General features: G+C 35.8%; 2 protein-coding genes across 2 annotated transcripts in view; one reads left to right on the top strand and one right to left on the bottom strand.

Annotated features, from left to right (window-relative positions):
* Positions 1-5,642, top strand: part of LOC107686458 (prenylcysteine oxidase-like) — an 11,452-nt gene extending 5,810 nt beyond the window's left edge. Inside the window, exons 2-7 of the mRNA XM_016483471.1 lie at positions 1,540-1,683; positions 2,358-2,564; positions 2,674-2,848; positions 2,953-3,164; positions 4,479-4,631; positions 4,777-5,642. Of these exons, the coding sequence (XP_016338957.1) occupies positions 1,572-1,683; positions 2,358-2,564; positions 2,674-2,848; positions 2,953-3,164; positions 4,479-4,631; positions 4,777-5,447 (1,530 nt within the window). The 5' untranslated portion in view covers positions 1,540-1,571 and the 3' untranslated portion in view covers positions 5,448-5,642. The remainder of the gene's footprint in view (positions 1-1,539; positions 1,684-2,357; positions 2,565-2,673; positions 2,849-2,952; positions 3,165-4,478; positions 4,632-4,776) is intronic.
* Positions 5,643-9,307: 3,665 nt separating this feature from the next.
* Positions 9,308-18,914, bottom strand: LOC107686459 (stomatin-like protein 2, mitochondrial). Its single transcript, XM_016483473.1, has 10 exons — positions 18,723-18,914; positions 12,834-12,986; positions 12,653-12,752; positions 12,506-12,564; positions 12,328-12,429; positions 12,102-12,236; positions 11,869-12,013; positions 10,002-10,081; positions 9,674-9,802; positions 9,308-9,572 (listed from the first exon to the last, which is right to left on the bottom strand). The coding sequence occupies exons 1-10, from the start codon at positions 18,765-18,767 to the stop codon at positions 9,450-9,452; spliced, it is 1,071 nt and encodes a 356-aa protein (XP_016338959.1). The 5' UTR covers positions 18,768-18,914; the 3' UTR covers positions 9,308-9,449.
* Between the last annotated feature and the right edge of the window lie 521 nt (positions 18,915-19,435).

Raw genomic sequence — 19,435 nt, forward strand, 5'->3', positions numbered from 1 at the left:
ATTTCACTGGTTAAGGTTAGGGTCAGGTGTGGGGTAGCTTTAGGGGTTAGCATGTTTTGTAGCATAGTGCAGGAAATCAACACTTTAATTGACACAACCAATAAAATCTTTAGAATCAGTTGTGGGGCGGAGTTTGCACTGAAGTGGATTGGGGGAAAAATTGCGCATGTGTGTCATGTGCCTGTCTGTCAATGGGAGGAAGCCACACCCTATTTTGGAGCTCCCAACCCGTTTTGGAGTTCCCGCCCGCATTTGGAGATCTCCAGGCTGCAGTTATACCCTTCTCAGAACTACTGCAGTATCTTCCTCTAGGGGGCAGTAATACTGGAGACTCTTTGGAAGGTTTTGCAAGCTATTCTTGAATGTCAATAGCGTGACTTCTGCATCTCTTTTGACAACGAAAACAACTGGAAAATGTTCTTTAAGAAGTCTGTAACAAGACACAGCCTTTGAAACTGAGGTAGAAGATTGTATTTAGTTTAAACTCAATTATGTATTGGTTTAACTTTCTATAGTAGTCCCTATCCTGCACTTTTACATTATAAGGTCTATCAGTTACAATACTTTAAGGCAGATTAAAATAAATAAAACACATTGTGTGTTCTCTTCTACATTTGAAAACAATTATAACACATTGTGTTTCTTGTCCTTGTGCTAAATCGTTAGAGAACTATTGAAGATTTCCGAGGCTGAACCTCTGACAAATGTCAAACCTCAAACGTCGAACCAACTTTATATCTGTGTGTCCTCAGTGAACTTCCAAGGGGCCGCTGGATGACTTTAAAAAATTTAAATCAATAAATTATTATTAATATACTAAAATAACCATACTCTAATGTAATACACAATTCTAAAACTTATTTGTTTTATTTAAGGAAATAAATATGAATCACAAAATTAATCGTGGTTAATTTAATGTATAAATACTCTCAATTTCTGGTAATAAACATAGTAAAAAAAAAATTGAGTAGCTTTGTCATGTATGTTATGTACAGCAGATATGTATGCAACAGAAATACCGGAAAATCGCTATTCATATCAGGTGTTGGTGTTCGTGTTGGACAACAAGTGACCATTGAGTCAAAAAGCTTTTTTTAATGTTTTTTTTATTAATACTCATAAATAAATACATACAGTAACATGTTAATAACAACAAAACGATGAGAAACAAAATAAACATAAAAAGGCAGAGAACTGTTTTAATTTGTATGTCACGGACTACGTGATGACGTATCACGTCGTAAGGTAAAAGAATCGCTGAATTGTTGTTTTTAGGGGAAATATTTCGCAGTAATGAGTCGTATTTCACACCCATGCAAACATCTTTATGGTGTTCTCAGTTCTAACGTGTTATAGACAAGATAATAAAATATGAATCTGGTAGCAAGCTGCATGATTTGTCTTGTAAAGCAAGAAATCTGACCTTTCTTTTAGATAGTGAACAAACAGCCACCTTTTTCCAAAGGACATTTCATATGTGAAAATCTGATCTCGTGTAAATGCATCATTTACATCTTTCCCTCCCATTTGTTTTTCCAGATGTTAATATTGTGAAACACTGAATCGCTAGAATGGCTCTGAGACACTTGTCGGTGAAGGCTCTCCTCTTCTTTGGGCTTTGTCAAGTTGGACGCAGAGGTTTTGCCTCTGCACCTGAAGTTAGAGAGGCACCAAAGAAAATTGGTACGATAAAGTTAACATGATTAATTTGTTATGTAAGAATCGTAAGACTTTAATCCCTGTAAAACCTGACATGAAATATGAAAATTTGATTAAAAAAATGTTTATTAAAACTTTACATAAAATATAAAAGAAAAAGGGTTGCATATGTGTTTCGTGTTGAGTATCGTATTTAATATTTCAGGCTTTTATGACTCATATAGTATGATATAGTGAAAATATAAAAAAGCTCTATAGTGTTTTATTGTGTGGGCAAAACTTATAAAGCAATGCAATCAATGATGATTTAGAGATAAACAAATAAACATTCCTCAAAAGCCTGATGAATCATATTTGATATTCACATATGAACTTGATATTTCTAAAAATGATTTGTGGATAGGGAAGTAAACCTAAATTGCTTCACTCCAGTAAGTGTTCATCTTCAAATAATTTTTTTTATAGATTTCCCAGCAAAAACGCACATAAAACATGAAGCTAAAAGTGGGTGTTTTTAGAATGATACTAAAAGGCCTTTTACTTGCTAAAAAAATATAAATCAGATTACAGAAGCCATGTAGTAGTTTGGGTGCAAAAGTTTTGCTCTTCTTAAAAATGTAGAGGCCTTAGAAATGAATGTATCAAGTATAATAGGGCTGTGTTTGGTGGGATCTGATAAATGTGCATTTCTTCTTCAGCAATAATTGGCAGTGGTATTGGAGGCACAGCAGCAGCGTTTTTCTTGAGACAAGAGTTTGGACCGGCAGTGAAGATCGAAGTGTTTGAGGCTGGGACTGTGGGAGGGCGTCTGGCCACTGAAAACATTGGGGGATATGAGTATGAGACAGGAGGATCCATTATTCACCCCCTCAACCTGCACATGAAGCACTTTCTGGACCGACTCGGTCAGTATGCACTTCCCTCTCAAGCTTTCCTTATGATGTTCTTCTCTAAAATGCAGAACTGGATAGTACTTTTCGGCTTAACCTTGCATATGTCATATTCTTTGATCAGGTCTGTCTCCTCGTGCTGATGTATCTTCTAAACTGGCGATATTTGACGGGAAGGAGCTGACCTTTGAAGAGAGCGACTGGTTCATAGTGAACTTCATACGCATGCTGTGGAGATATGGATTCAACTTCATTCGAATGCATATGTGGGTGGAGGGCATACTGGACAAGTTTATGAGGTTCGTCTGTTGTGTTGCCATTATTTATTTCTAGTGGTGAATAGACTGAACATAACCAGTTAATATTAAAGTATTTTTATTGTCCATTTCTGTCCTCTCTGTAGGATATATCAGTACCAGCAGTTTGGCTACTCGTTCTCCAGCGTGCAGAAGCTTCTTCATGCTATGGGTGGAGACGGCTTCCTCACTCTGGTCAATCAGACGCTGGAGGAGGCCATGCTGGCTGAGGGCTTCTCTCAGGTCTTTCTCAATGACGTCGTAACACCCGTCACAAGAGTCAACTATGGCCAAAGTGTCCGAATCAATGGATTTGTGGGTATGCTTGTATTATATATATTGACAATTCTTCACTAATAACAATTGGGTCGGTGAAATGACACTCTTTTTTTGATGTTTTTTTTGAACAAATGATGTTTATACATACAATGACTTGAATATAATTTTTCTATGATAAGCAGAATTTTAAATTCTGAATTAAAGTTCATTCAAGTAGGGAAAAAATAGCTTTGCATAATTTTTATTATTATTTTTATTTCTCAGGGCGAATAAGCAATGAAACTGGTATTAGTATATTTTAATGCTGTCAAACGATTAATCGCATCCAAAATAAAAGTTTTTGTTTATTATATATGTATGTGTATATATATATTATATATGTACTGTGTATATTTATTATGTATTTATAAATACACACATATACAGTATATATTTTGAAAAATGTACATGTTTATACATGTATATTCATATTCGTATATTTTATATATATAAATATATTTAACATATAAACATAACATATTTGCTTGCATGTGTTTGTATTTATATATATATACATAATAAATATACACAGTATACACATATATATTATGTAAACAAAAACTTTTATTTTGGATGCAGTTAATCGTTTGACAGCACTAGTATATTTATAACATTTGATTTTTTTTATTTTTTATGGGTGTGCCAAATCAAAATCATCTGGTGCAACCGTGCAATTAACTTATGACGGTTTGTCAGTGTCAGTAAGTCTCTTAAAACATCAGATAATTTAAGCTTTTTATGACGAGGCAAGATAAGTTTAGGTTGTAAGATGTCATGTCGCACCGACCCCTAGAAAACGTAATATTTATAAATGAATGATTTATGATATTTCCAAAAAATTATTTTTACCGTGAAAAATGTAAAAACATTTAAAAAAATAATGATCAAGATATGTACATTCACAAGTATTTGAGGAAAATATGTAATTATATTTTACTTAAACCAATTGACATTTTAGAGTCATTACCTTTACATTTTTTTCTACGTCAAGTTTTTCAGAATTAAACCAGCATGAATGCAAAGATACATTTTTAAAAAGTTGCAATGTGTTTTAAACTAGTTTTTAAAAGGATTTTTTTGTCCCTTTTCTCAATTGTGTACACTATGATTTGCCATTGCCTCAGATGCCATAGAGAACATTAGCTGCAATAATTTATCAGGCATTTTTGCAGTTAGTTTTGTATCACAAATTTGATGTTGCAAATATGATGTTTTGCATCACTACCAGTGTAAAATGGCCCTCTCACAAAATCCGTTGAGGAGAACTGATTTATTAGATACAGAAGTGTGTGAATATGGCATATTGTATTTGTAGGTGCTATTGCACTAGCAGGAGCAGACTCAGGATTGTGGGCAGTGGATGGAGGGAATAAGATGGTTTGTTCCGGCCTTCTGTACCACAGCAAAGCGGAACTTGTTCCAGCTCGTGTGACAGCCATCTCCATGAAGATGAGACCATCCAAAACTGGTACAGTCCACTTTGAACATTATAGAGAATCGTTTTATATATTATGTACACTGCCAACAAAAGTTCACAAGTTTGGGGTCAATAAGTTGATTTCTTGCCAACCCCAAACAGTCATATTTTATCAATTTTGTTGTTGTCCTTTCAGGTTCCGCTGCAAATTTCTACGAAGTGAACTACGTTGGTGAGTCTGGTGCCGCCCATTCCACGTACGACATAGTTGTAGTTGCCACACCTCTCCACCAGGGCATGTCTGACATCAACTTCTCAGGCTTTTCTCCACCCATTCCAACCCACTTCCCTGGCCGCTACCACCAAACGGTGGCCACGCTGGTCCACGGCCTGCTCAATGTGTCCTATCTGGGCACCACAGAGAAGCCAGAACGCTTCTTTGTTTCTGACGTCCTCACATTAGACAACAAAGCCTCCGAGATCCACAGCCTGAGCTCTCTGAACCCGGTAAAGATTCCCAAGGGTTACTCCCCCAGCCCTGCCAGTCAACACAAAGTATGGAAGATCTTCTCCTCCCAGCCACTTTCTCAGAAGAATCTGCAGCAAATCTTCCTTTCCTGGGACTCTGTGTTGGAGAAGCGCTGGCTCGCGTACCCCTCCTACAGCCCACCGCACCGCAGGACGCCTCCCTTCATCCTCCATGATCGCCTCTACTACCTCAATGCCGTGGAGTGGGCGGCTAGCGCCATGGAGATGAGTGCCATTTCCGCCCGCAATCTGGCCCTGCTCGCCCACCACCGCTGGTACGAGCAGACGGCCAAAATCAACCAAGAGGACCTGCACACCAGACTCAAAGGTGAACTTTGAAAGAGGAGCACTGCGGAACTGGGTTCATAAGCAATAAAATCTAGTATGGAGATGAGAGATTGGATTTTTGAAAGGCAGACCTGTGCTGTATATTTTTAAAATGAATTTCTTAGGTTATTACATAGGTAATTACAAATAAGCACATCCACAATAATCATTACTGAAATTTACTAGATTTGCTGTTTTAATTAAAATACAAAGTAATTTATTATTAAAATAATTAATAACTATAAAAGAGATTTGACTGACGATAAACTCTATTACTTTGTCTCCTACAAATTTTGGCCTGGTATTTAAAGTAGAATCACTTAAAATGATCAAAAATAATTTTCCTTAATTTAAATAAAGCTGAACTTTATATATATATATAACACAAACATGAGAAATGTTGCTTTTGAAGTACTAAAATTCAAATAAATATAAATAAAAGCTAAATAGAAATATAAAAAATAAAAAAGATTTCTAAAACATGCATTAAAATGAAAACTAAAATTTTCTAAATGAATAAATACTGTTATAGTGTATAAGATAACACTTAATCAAATGATTATATATTATATCAGATAAACATACCATATTTAATAAATATTTGTAATTTTAGTTTTGTTTTAGATTGCTAAAAGCGAAATTTGTAAATGTTCATTTCGTACCGGTCACTTACGGGTAAAACAGCAAGTTTCACAAACTACCAAGCCATAGAGAAAACAATTATTTGACATCCTTTTTGTACACAGTCTGTCTATATTAATCTTTGTGGGTGAATCTCTTGAAACCTGTCTCTTGAAACGTGCTGTAAAATCACAATTAAGCGCGTTTAATCTGAATTTTTGGGCGTGTGTGTTATTCTCAGTGATGATCTTCATTATATTTTTTACCATATTACTTTAAAATGGCATAAATTAAAGACTGTACAACAAATACAACCCTTCATGATAATTACAACTTCAATTTTTGGATTGTTTTGTGTTATGACCTGGACTTGTTCTAGACAAGTTTCATGAGATTCACTCTTGTATCCTTCAGGAACATTTTAGGAAGAGCAAGCCTAGATGCTCTGTAAAATGTCACAGTAGTAGTGGCCGTTTATGTGATAGAGTGTGGATATACAGTCCACTTAACTGCTTGTGATGAGACACTGTAGGAGCGCTGTGATTAGCACTAGACACAGCTCTCTCTCTCTCTCTGTCTCTTCTCAATGAAATGGAACAAAGTAATGATATTGATTACTACTGCTACTTGCGTGTGTGTGTGTGTGTTTGGTGGGCACCATCATGTGCCAGGCTTCCACAGATTTGATATTTACCTGTGTTTAACTGTGGTTAAATCAGTCTGGTTCACCTGCTCAGTCCTCGAACTTGAATACAGCCTCAGTGACCTATAACTCTCATGCATGTGGCTAAGAAACTTTAGAATTCTTATAATTTTATTCTTCCTGCAAAATGTGCATTTAGTATAATGTTAATTATTCTTGGTGCCTTAAAGTGTCTTTATTTTTCAAAAATGCAAAGAATTTAAGAATTTGAAAGAAAGGATGTGTGACTTGATTTTACTTCAGCTGACCAAAGTCAAGTTTTATGAATATATATTTTGATGACATTCTCCTCCCAAATCCTTCTGAAAAATGTAAACTAAAAGTTAAGCAAAAATCTATAAAAACTCTTTCCCAGTTGCACAGACAATCACAGTCCAGGCAAAAGTTAATACTACTGACACATGGGCTGGGGCTTGATATGTTTCTAACTTTCTGACTTTATTTTTCATGCAAATGAGCCGTTCTGATCAATGGTTTGCTTGTAAATGTTGCCTTCCTGGAAAGCAAAATATTCCATTTACATATTTTAAATTTTTTGTTTGTTTATTTTTTTAACAAGGAGGAACAGTGTTAAGAAATGAATGAAGAGTGCTTTTATAAGAACAAATGGATGCTGTTTAATAACTTAAGAATGAGAATTTTGTTGATTGAAGATCACAACCTGTTTACAATTGCAATAAAATTTAATGTCTTTTAATATGTAATTAAATGTCTTTGTGTATAAATCTTGCATATCCACCAGTTCATGTCACCCCTGTGGGCTTTAGATAGCCAGTAAAGGGCCACTTAAAGTGTAGCTCCTTTTTGAGCTGTTACTTATCTTATTATTCATATGACCATTGAAAGTGATACATATAAAATGGTACAAGGAGAGGCTTAACCTCTCTAGAGGAACGGTTAATATTCCCAGATGTTTTCCTATCTAAAACAATACATTTTTACAATCACAAAGTGTGTTTAATGTGGCATACAGGTGTAATATATTTATGGAGGAATCACACCAGTGACAAGGAAATACTGGAGATGTGAGAGGATCCTCTGGGACCAGGGAGCGTGAGAGAGCAGCTCTGGGACTGGACACCAACTCTGACCGAAGCTACTACGGGAAACACTGCGGCGGCTATGGCTGGAACTTCTTTAGCATGAATCTCTGCTCCATCACGAGAGGAACCTTTGTGTCAAGAGATGATGACCCTGTCCGTCATGTCAGGAACCTCTCGAAAGCTTTGAAACAGAAGCTGCCATGATGTAATGCCTGTTACTCTCACACACATCTGCAATCTTTAGTTTTTGCAGGAACCTTTGAAGCAGCAGTGTGAGAAACCTCAGGGACCAGCAAAGCTGTGAAATGGGCATCCTAGTATTTTCAAGGCAGGCACCTCTCTGGGCCCTCAGCTTTAGTAGTTTGTTTATGGCAGCCTACACTGGTGTTTCTGAAGCGGCCCAGACAGGATCTCTGGGCCCAAGGCAGCTGAGAAAAGGAGCAATAGTGAGAGGAACTTGTAGGCCTGGCTTGACAGGGAGGTTGGGGACGGGGCAGCATCAGTGTCCTGGTCCACCTCACTGTGGTCCTCCTGAGCCATGGTAGATTTGGGTGGAGAGAAACGAGTAAAGAAGAGGCGAACCTCCTCTTTTTATGCCTTCTTTCTTTCTTCCCTCTCCCGCTCGTCTCGTCAGGATGAGGTTGGAGCACCGCCGTGTAGTCGGTGGGTGTCAGTGGTGAACTCACCTCCTTCCTCCGCTTTCTCTCCTCGATAGTCGCCGTCCCATAATCAACACGATAAACCACTATCAACAACTGTTGATAACACTAAACTCCATACTCACCACGAAGGGATTTATATAGTCCTGCGTCACGTTCCAAAACTCCTGAAATATTCATAAGGGCTCATACAGAGCCGAGCACAGCAGATTCTCACACACATTAAAACAATGTCTAATGACGAATTACGTGAAATCTAAAAACACACATCTAATCCATGTGTATTCAAAACAAATGTATGAATATTTTAAATTTTTTGTAAAAAAAAAAAAAATTTGCCATCACTGGCTGACTGTACATGATTTTCTACTTTAAATCATATAAAAGAATACCCCTGAATTGTAAACAGCCCTTTTTTGGCAAGTTTTCTGTAGTGCACTTCTAAACACAGAAAATAACTCTACACTTCCGTTATAATACATCTAATCTTCTATTGTGTAAAGGCATGGCCAATGTTGTTCAGTGAATTTACACAGCCACAATTCAGTCATTTCATTTCACTGATGCAAGAATTTACTTGATTGGAAAAGTGACTTCTGTGTGAGCCTGCTTCATATATCGCTTAACTCTCTCAAAATACATGTTTTGGGAAAAAAAAAACTGTTTACAGCATACAGCATTTACTAATATTCTGCAGTTCACCAACATTCATTCACAATTAATTTGGACTGCATGAATATTATTAGTATTATTATATTAGTATAATATTTTCATTATTGAAAAAATTAATAGCAAAAACCTTGGAATAATGATGAATGATCTTTCATACAAGCACTGGGTCAGTGATTATCGGGAAAAACAAAATATTCCAAATTTATTCGAACAAACAAAACAAACACACAAAATCTTTGTGTAGTTACACCATAGTGCTTCAGGGATTTTATCATTTTAATTTTCTGTCTTTTATCCTAGAATGAGACTCAAATCTTTATTTATGTCCAGTTTCGGTTTCAGACACAGTGCTTCCTTCCAAAATCGGCTCAGTAGTCTCAGCGGTCACGCTTTCCGCTGTGCTCTTTGTCTTTGACAAACTCCCGTAAATCGCCATGGCCTGAAGACGGTAGAGAACAATGAGGTATACATGTCAACTAGGGACATGAGGGTTATTATTAGGAAATATTATGTGCAATATATATATAAACGAAGCCATACCTGAGTGACCATGCTGCTGATGTCTCCTGTGTTAGAAGGCAGTAAGATGGTGTTGGATTCCTTGGCCAGGTTGGAGAAAGCAGAGACATACTGTTCGGCCACAGTTAAAGATGCTGCAGCGTTTCCATTCTGTACAGATACAGTTATGAACGGTCAATAAGATGCCTTGATAATGTAAAACAGCCGGAACTCACTATGTTCATCTCTGGTTTAATATTGTATCAGTTTACACGCACGATTGATTCCTCTCTGCTAATATATAGTGTGATGATGTATAAGTGTGATATGGGTTCGTATGAAGGTTCTTCATCAGGTGAATCAGATCTACCTGCTGAGTGAGCGCCTCGGACAGCAGCCGGATAGCTTTGGCCTTTGCCTCAGCTTTAGCCAAAACAGCATTCGCTTCACCTGTACAGGGTGAAACAATATCATTAATATGACGGTGGGCATAATGAATATTTCAACATTAATATAATTATGAACATAAATAATCATAATAAATGAGTAAATATTTATTTGAGAATAAATGCAACATAATAATAATAAAAAATAATGATTTTGTTATCCTTAATAATAACAAATATTTATACAAACATTATACAAAAATAATAACCTTTATACCAGGGCTGCCCAAACTCGGTCCTGGAGGGCCGGTGTCCTGCAGAGTTTAGCTCCAACTTGCCTCAACACACCTGCCTTTAAGTTTCTAGTATGCCTATAAGAGCTTGATTAGCTGGTTCAGGTGTGTCTAATTGGGGTTGGAGCTAAACTCTGCAGGACACCGGCCCTCCAGGACCGAGTTTGGGCACCCCTGCTTTATACAATTATTGAGAGCATTCTTACATATAATATTGTCTCATGGTACAGTAATATAACAGTTAAACAGAAGAACAAACTCACAAATAATTAATCAGGCAAATAAGATTACTGGCTATAAATAACATTCACTTCAGGTCTTATTTGATTGTTTTACGGAAAAAACAGAAATTGGGATTTTTAAAGATCATCCTCATCCCCTCCACTCTACTTCTGAAATGCTTCCATCAGGGCATAGGCTTAAAATTCCTCTGGCCAGAAGAAATGCTTATAAAAAAAATAATTTGTCCCAATGGTATTTGTTATTTTAAATCGGATTATTGTTTGAAGGAAATGCAAGAGAGTGGTTGGTAGTACAGTGTTTAATGGATTTCATGGAATACATTGATTTATATATATTACTGTGGATGATGATTTGTAATGTGTAAGGAATGTTTGGGGTTGAGTCAGTTACCTAAACTTGTGTAATTTTATGTTGTGCTGTGTTTTTTAGGATTAATGTGGATGCATCTATGTCACCAGTGTCAAAGACAAATTTCTGCTCTGTGACAAGAAGAACGGACAATAAAGTTAAACTTAAATTATATAATTAATTATATTATTATTAGAAATTATTTTAACAATCAAAACAACAATATAAACAAGCAATTATTTTTGTTTATTATTTATGATGTTTATTATTATATTATATATGTTGTGTATTTTATTACTTATATTCACTATTAATAATAGTAAAATATAATCATATTAAAAATAACATTTATTATTATTATTAACAAGAACAACAACAATAATAAAAAGTAATAATAATTATTATTATTATTAAATCAACAAGAAACAGCATTCCCAACCCATTTTATTTGCTATCTGACACATTTCTAAGGGAAACTGGATATCCAATGTAAAAATTGTAACATTAATGTAAACCAACATTAACAACAAGTTGTAAATCATCATAAACCAATAGTCCACAAGGCCTTTTTTGGAATATATTTTTGTTTTTGTTAATATTATGAATTAGTTTATTTTAATTTGAGTTAAGTTGTATTGATTTTGTTATGTTTTTGTCATTTTTATTAGTTAGTTTTTTAAAAATGTCTATATAGTTTTTTTAGTACCTCAACTTAAAATGAGAAGTGATGCCTTGACAACTATATATTTTTTTACTTTATTTAAATTAATTTATAGATTTTTTTTTTTCAATACTGAAAATGTTTTTGTATTTTAAGTTAATGAGACTTCAGCCAAAAAGGAAATGCAGTTCAGAGGTTATTACATAAATCATTTTGAAAAAACTACAAAACAAAACCTCAACAACACATTTGTTTTCTACTACAAACATTAAGTGAAACCCCAGATGTTAAGTAAAAAAACCCCACCAGCAGCTTTGTTAATCTGTTCGGCCTTCTGTCCCTCAGACGCCAGAATCTGAGCCTGTTTGCGCCCCTCGGCCACATTGATGGCCGCCTCCCTCGTCCCCTCTGACTCCAGAACAGTGGCTCTCTTCTTCCGCTCGGCCTCCACCTGACCGTGATTCATGTTAGTTCAGTCACATAACTGAGAGGAGATCACTGTAGTCTGAGAGATGAAGTTGAAGAGCAAATCGTCATACCTGCATTTGCATAGACTCTTTTACCCGTGGAGGAACGTGAATGTCTTTGATCTCGTATCGAAGACATCGAATCCCCCAATCATCTGATGCCTGGTTTATTGAGTGGACCATATTGGCATTCAGGGACTCTCTTTCCTGTCAAACAGCAAAAATGATCCTTAAGCACACAAATGAATGGTGAATAAGATATTGTGTCAGTCACTGAGAGATTGTCTGGCATTCACACCCTAAACACTTTGTCCAGGGTGAGTTTTCCCAGCTCTGATCTCATGGTGGTCTGTGCCAGCTGGGTGACAGCATATTCTGGGTCCTCCACTCCATAACTGGCCTTCAGAGGAGAACAAAAGCACACTGTGAGAGGAAAAGCCAAAAGAAATACTGGCAGAAAGCAGAAAAGTACTTACCTTAAACGGGTCGAGTATCCTGAGATATAAAACTCCATCTATCTGCAATGTCACGTTGTCTAAAAGCAAAACGACATATTGGTTTCATCTAAAACAATCCATGAAAGTAGGAGTGGATAAAGATCACAACGCCAGCCTGCGACTTACCGAGGGAAACTGCTGACTGCTCTGGCACATCGATCACTATCTCTTTAAGGCTTTGAACATATTTAACTCGGTCCAAGATGGGAATTAAGAAGTTTAGACCCTGCAGGAAACAAAAAAGTGTGTTATTTTAATGGCTGGAAATGATTTAAATACATTGAAGCTATTCGTAAGGGTAACTCACTGGTTCCAGGATTCGGTGGAAACGGCCCATCCTCTCCACTACCCAAGCTTCCTGCTGGGGTACGAACAGAACCACAGTGTTCATAGGGAGGCTGGAAGCCCATCGCTGCTGAGCTCGGCTCCCCCACAAAGCAGGCACGGTTTGCCGTGAATGCTGCACACAGAAGAGACAGAATGCAATGTAGTAAAGAAAAGAAGCAAATTACATGGCTCCACACACACATATAAAAAGTATAATACAAATAATAATTACAATACTCATTTATATAGTATTTTGTGCAACAATTATTATTTGTATTATATATTAATTACTGTATATTATAAATGTTATTAATAATTGTATTCTGTAATTATTTAAGAATACATGTAACAATTAATGAGTAATAAAAATGTTTGTTTAAACAAATACAACAATTACACATTAAATATAATTTAATACACATTAGTGCTGTCAGACGATTAAATGCGATTAATCGCATCCCAAACATTTTTTTTGTTTGTGCGTGTGTTGTGTACATTTATTATGTACATATAAATACACACACATGCAGTATATTGAAAAAAATATTTACATGTATTTACATGTCTATATTTATATTCATATAATTTATATCATAAATAAATATATAAAAATAAAATTTTTCTGAAATGTATACATGCATGCGTATTTATATTTTTGATTGCTTCCATTGTCCTCATTTGTAAGTCGCTTTGGATAAAAGCGTCTGCTAAATGACTAAGTGTAAATGTAAATATACATAATAAATATACACAGTATACATATATTATGTAAACAAAAAAAACGGTTATTTTGGATGCGATTAATCGTTTGACAGCACTAATATATATTAGGGCTGAAACGATTCCTCGAGTAACTCGAATAGTTTAGTTTATTTTTTGTAACTACACACGGAACACTGTTTGCGCCCACAGATCATTATTACTGACGCACAACCCGATAAACGCTGGATAGCCTGCGTCTAGAGGTGTTCGATTCCAGGTTTTTTGGAGTCGACTATGACTCTCGGTTCCGGCCCTGTCCCAAATGGAACACTTCATGTGCACTTGCGGTCTTACGGACTTACAATGGTTGCCGCGTGCGCATTAGGGATGGGAGTATCGATCCAAAGTATCGATATATCGATACTGACGCGAGTATCGAAAGTATCGATACTCAAACAAAAATTATATACCGTATTTGAACCATGTGTAAACAAAAATATAACCTAATAAGTTACAATTAAGGCATATTGAATGTTAAAATGCGTTTTAAAAAGAGTTAAGTGTGTATCATTACCCATTTTACTCTTAGTAATTTAATAATTTAATAAATGTCATAATTTAAAAGTTTAGTTCAGAAGTATCGAATCGGTATCGATATCGACGATACTGCCTTGAAAAATATCGGTATCGTATCGAAAACAAAATAAGTGGTATCGCCCATCCCTAGTGCACATGTCCGTTAAGTCCACGAGACCGTAGTGTGTCCCATGCGTCATTTTAGCGTTCAGAAGGGTGCTTGCGAGCGCCCTCGATCTGCACTTCTGCTGAGCCCGCACTGGGGCGAGCTCCACAGCAGACTTACCCGCCCACCATTGGAGTCGATGGAATCGACTCCTCGACTCCATTTGGCGTGCCTGTCCAAATTAGTCCAATTTATTGGTGGTGACATTACCTTTAAATGAGCTATCAATGATCAACGTTGTTAGCGGATGCCGACACCTAATTTTACAAAGGGAAAACTCTGTAAACAAAACAAAAAAAAGGCCGTGGTGGATTATGTCAGAATTAAATAAGGTATTCTGTAATGAATTTGTCTCATTATAATGGTCAGGGGATGGTGATATATTGGCTTAAACAGCATTGATATTAAAAATAAATACAATGATACAAAAATACATACGAATGTAAACTTGTTAATTTTTTTATTCTTGTTTATCATCGCAGTGATCGTTTCACAAGAGTTTCCGCACCGAGTCTATTTTTGTTGTGCTGCACCAAGCGGCAACCTCCCGCTCTCTCTCGTGAAGCCAACATGGTGACGCGCTGCCAAGATGGCGGCGGCCAGCTCCGCCCACTTTGAGCTTCAAAACCGCTCTTCAGAGACATTACGTCCATGTTTTTATACAGTCTATGTGCTGCACATGCTGAATTAAAGTGACAGCGCATTGCTCACGGTAAAAATGAACATAGATTGATACGAAATGTATTAATTACACCATAAATGCAAGTAAGTAGGCCTAAAGACGGGTTTTTTTTTTTTTTTACAGTTAACACGGTTTTTTAGCAATGGGGGTAAAGCAAGGAAAAAGTACCCTTTTAAATAAATAGGCTACGCTACGGCAACATAGATGGCACTCGTGGAGTTAGAAAAACTTCTTTATGACCAGCAGGATTGTAATAAGGATGGAATGCAAAAGAAGACAGACAGCTGTTTCGGTCAATGGTAAGTTTTAATTTAAATTGTTTGTGATAGCCTACTACCTTTTAACGTAAGAAATGTAGACTGCAGGCTGTGTTTACGTTTTGCCACTTGCTTGAGTTTCTTAATAATATATAATGTTAAGTAGCCTATATACAGAAGCAGGATGACCATATTTTAGTTTTCCAAAAAGAGGACAGTGGGTGCGGGCCGGGCGGGACGGGGGGCTGGGGTGTGTTTGGTGGTTAAAGTAATGCTGAAAGTGCCCAAAGTAGCGCAATCTCAAATATCAAAACTCAAAATATGTCATTTCCATACCTAATATACATATTTTACAGTCACTGTTATGCATATTGATCATAAACACAGCCAAAAAGCTTCCTACCAGTGGCCCTTCTTCACAAAACTTAACATCTAGCACAGTTTTATCATAGGTGGAATGCAAAATGTTTCAATACAAGCATTTCAGTCAAATGTAGGCTAATTTATGCAACATTTCAAACCTGTAACCAGGGCCGGCCCTGACCAATTTGGTGCCCTAGGCAAGATTTTAGCTGGTGCCCCTTGCAATTCCACCACCGATCATTCACACAGAAACCGCATAGCTTTATGACATAAAACAAATTACATATAAATAAGACGGTTGCACAAAAAATAAATAAATAAACTGACTTTAACTCAACTAGCTTTTTTAAATTAGAGAACTTTATCGTCCAAAGGCAAAAGACAAGAAAGAATTAAAATATGTGTAGGAAGAATATGGTTAGTTGCTTCATTATATTTTGATCTAATTTCAAAACCTGAAGCAAAAACAGAATGGTTTGACTTTAGCTTTGTGAAATTAGGCTACATAAAACATACCAAACAGCAGATGGGCTGAATGAAAATGCAAATTCACTCTGTCAGTAGGTGGCGCTTAAAGAACAGCAGCAATACATTGTAAACACTAAATGCATTATACAGAGGCAAGATGAAAGGAAAATACCAGCTAAACTGTTTCTTAAGACAGTCAGTTCCCCTCAGAGATACATTCATACTTCGCGTATTGTGAACTGTGAGCTTGCTCTGCCTGATAATGTATTTTCTCCTCTTTGTGTCTTTGGCCTCTAAATCAAAAGAAATCAAGCCATGGCAACAGTTTAAAAGCAGCCCAATTCCATCTGAAAAAAAAAACGCGGACTTGACAACACTGCATCCAACACGAGCTGCAGGAGTCAGATTTGACTGATCACAGGTTGAGAGGAGAGATGGCTGACAGACTATGCTGGAGGATTTGCTGCTCAACAGATCCTGAGCTCATTGAAAAATATCTGATCTTCCTTTACACGGAGCGCACGTGATCGCGAAATCGAAAGTGTACAGCGAGCGCTCATCCAAAAGAGATTATATTCTCCACATATTGATAGCGGCATATTGATTTGAGAATCAGTGAAGACATCAGCGATTTCTGAGTCGACGTACAACGAGAGTCGATTCCAGTGCTGGAGTCGACTCCGACTCTAGAGCTATTCAGAGACGAGGAATCGACTCTTAATCTATGTGATATTAGTCATTTTCAATACTATTTAGGGCAGATAGGGTGGATAGTATGCACATTGGGACGCAGGGATATTTAAGACCGTAAATCAATATGGTGGCTAACGTTAGTTATGATGTCCCTACGTTAGCTATGTTTTCTGAAAGACTAAGCGCCATTCATGTTGATTGTCTCATTCTCTCTCTGTGACACACACACCCCATACAGTTATGCATAAAAATACCACAGAAAGAAAGTTAGTCAATATCACACGAAGAGTGCCAGTTTTCACCTCTAAAAATCAGCATGACTACAAATGTGATACTGATTTTATGCAACAGTTCAAGTAAACAAGTTAATATTAAGAGACTTACGTTTTAGACACTATATTGCCTGTCTTTGCCAAAAAAAAAAGATCCAAAATTAAAGTGAATTGCTGCCACCTACTGGCGGATTTAATTTCACATTTAAAGTATCTTTTGTTTTTCATTTAGAAAATAATTGTAAATATCAGTATTCAATGTTTTACGTTTAAAATAACAAAATATAATTTTGACTCAAAAGATGATGCACACTTTTAGGGAAACAAAAAGGCTTTATAAAAGTAAAAATGCCCATAAAATGTAAAAATCAATTTAAACTTATTGGAACAGATTCATTTCTATCACTGCTGTGAACTGAGCAGTACACAGAATATGAAGGATATCAAAAACAAGTTGTACACACACACACACAAGTACGTACAGAGACATTTAAGAGGGTTTATTCTCCAAATAACTATAATTTCACGTTGCAGAAAAATGTGTTTAGAAATTGTGTATGGTCTCTTGTTCTTGTTCCAAGTTACCTTCCTGTCCACTGATTTTTGCCTCTCACAAAAGCCACAAAGCCTTCCAAGAAGACAGTAAAGGCTTATGTCATGCTTGAGCTTTAGTTAGGCTGAAACTTGAAAGTTCCGTTGCACGACATAAATGCAATGTTTAGGTATTATTATTATTTTTATTACTATTATTTTGATTTATGCCTCAGTTTTAGTTTGTACTGTTTACCTTTTTTTAAAATAATGTGAAATATATTTTTATATTTCTTGATTTATGCCTTCATTTTAAGTTGCAATGTTTACCTTTTTTAAAGTAATGTGAAATTGATTTTTGTATTTTTATTTATTTATTTTATTTAGATTTTTATTTGATCGTTTTTGTATTTGCATTTTGAATGTAATTTGGCAATTAAATGCATTAAATGGGTTTAGTTTTCACCGTTACTGAACAATTAATTTCAATTTTATCATTACAGTTAATGTCTATTTTATTTGAAGTAATAAAAGTAAAAAATGTTTTATATGATTTTAGTTTTTGTTAACAAAATTACCATGGTGACTTAAGCAAAAATGGAAATTCAGTTCAGAAGTGAGGCAAGTTAATGCATGAATCATTCACAATAACATTTTAGATAAATTTTGATTTCAGATTTGACCTTAACACCCTTAAAGTATTCGTTTCTGGTAGTAGTACCAGAAACTAGTACAACTTGTACCGTTTTTGTTTTTTTGTGCTGTCAATCAAGATAAATTCCACTGTGACTGCAATGGCAAAAAAAAAAAAAAAAAAGTCATTCTGACCTCTACCAAAAAAAAAAAAAAAAAAGGTTTATACAAACGGTCCCCTTCCATTTAAGGCTTTTAACAAAGGTTAAAGTTGAAGTTTACATACACAGGACCGTGGGATGGAAGTCTGATGAAACAAATAGCTACAATCATCACGTGCTCAAAGAAAATCACATTATTGCGATTTTAATGTAATTAATAAATTAATTATTATTTAAATGATCTTTAACGTAAACGTGCGACCAAGGTCATTTCTATGTCTTTGATTTCGAAGTGAATTTTATTAAATTAAATGAAGTGTCGAGCAGTGCGAAGTCCTCAGAGCAACATCGCACACGTGTGTTACCTTTAAAAGGCCGCTCCCTGCCCGACACACCACCGTCCTGAGCATGTTCAGTCTTTATGCAAACAGACGCTAAAAGATGAATGTGACAACTGAACGAATTCTTCTCGAGTTTGCACTACAAACGTGACCCTGTTACAGCTGCGGAAATCACGTTACAACACCACGAGCGTGCGTCAGTGACAAACATCCGAGTCTGCGAGGGAAACAAATGCTTTTATTATTTGGTTCCGGTGTTGTGCCAACGTCCGTAACTGAAACCGGGTGTGAAATATTACAAACAAAAAGATAACAGTGTTGCAAAAATTATAAGTATCACACTTTCATAAATTCTGTAGTACTGCATCAAATAGTTGTACATAAGTCAACAGAAATGATAGTTTGTTGTGGTGAATGTGCAAAGTGGGCTCACATTGACAGCTCAAGTCCAGTGTTGTTATTAACTAAAAAATATGATAAAACTATTAGTTTTCATAATTGAAAATTAGGCTAGAATAAAATAAAATATAACGATTTGACGAAACGTGCATACAAAATTACAAATGAAGTACTACTAAAACTAACATTGAAAAAAAAATAAAGCTAAATTGAAATATAAAAAAATGACAAAAGTGCAAATTTGCAAAAGTGCAAATAAAAAACGACAAAAGTGCAAATAAAATTAAAATCTAATTAGAAAAATCTATTTTGAAATATTAATAAATACAAATAATATA

This window comes from Sinocyclocheilus anshuiensis, unplaced genomic scaffold (assembly GCF_001515605.1).
Source record: "Sinocyclocheilus anshuiensis isolate Anshui unplaced genomic scaffold, SAMN03320099.WGS_v1.1 scaffold838, whole genome shotgun sequence".
Classification (NCBI taxonomy): Eukaryota; Metazoa; Chordata; class Actinopteri; order Cypriniformes; family Cyprinidae; genus Sinocyclocheilus; species Sinocyclocheilus anshuiensis.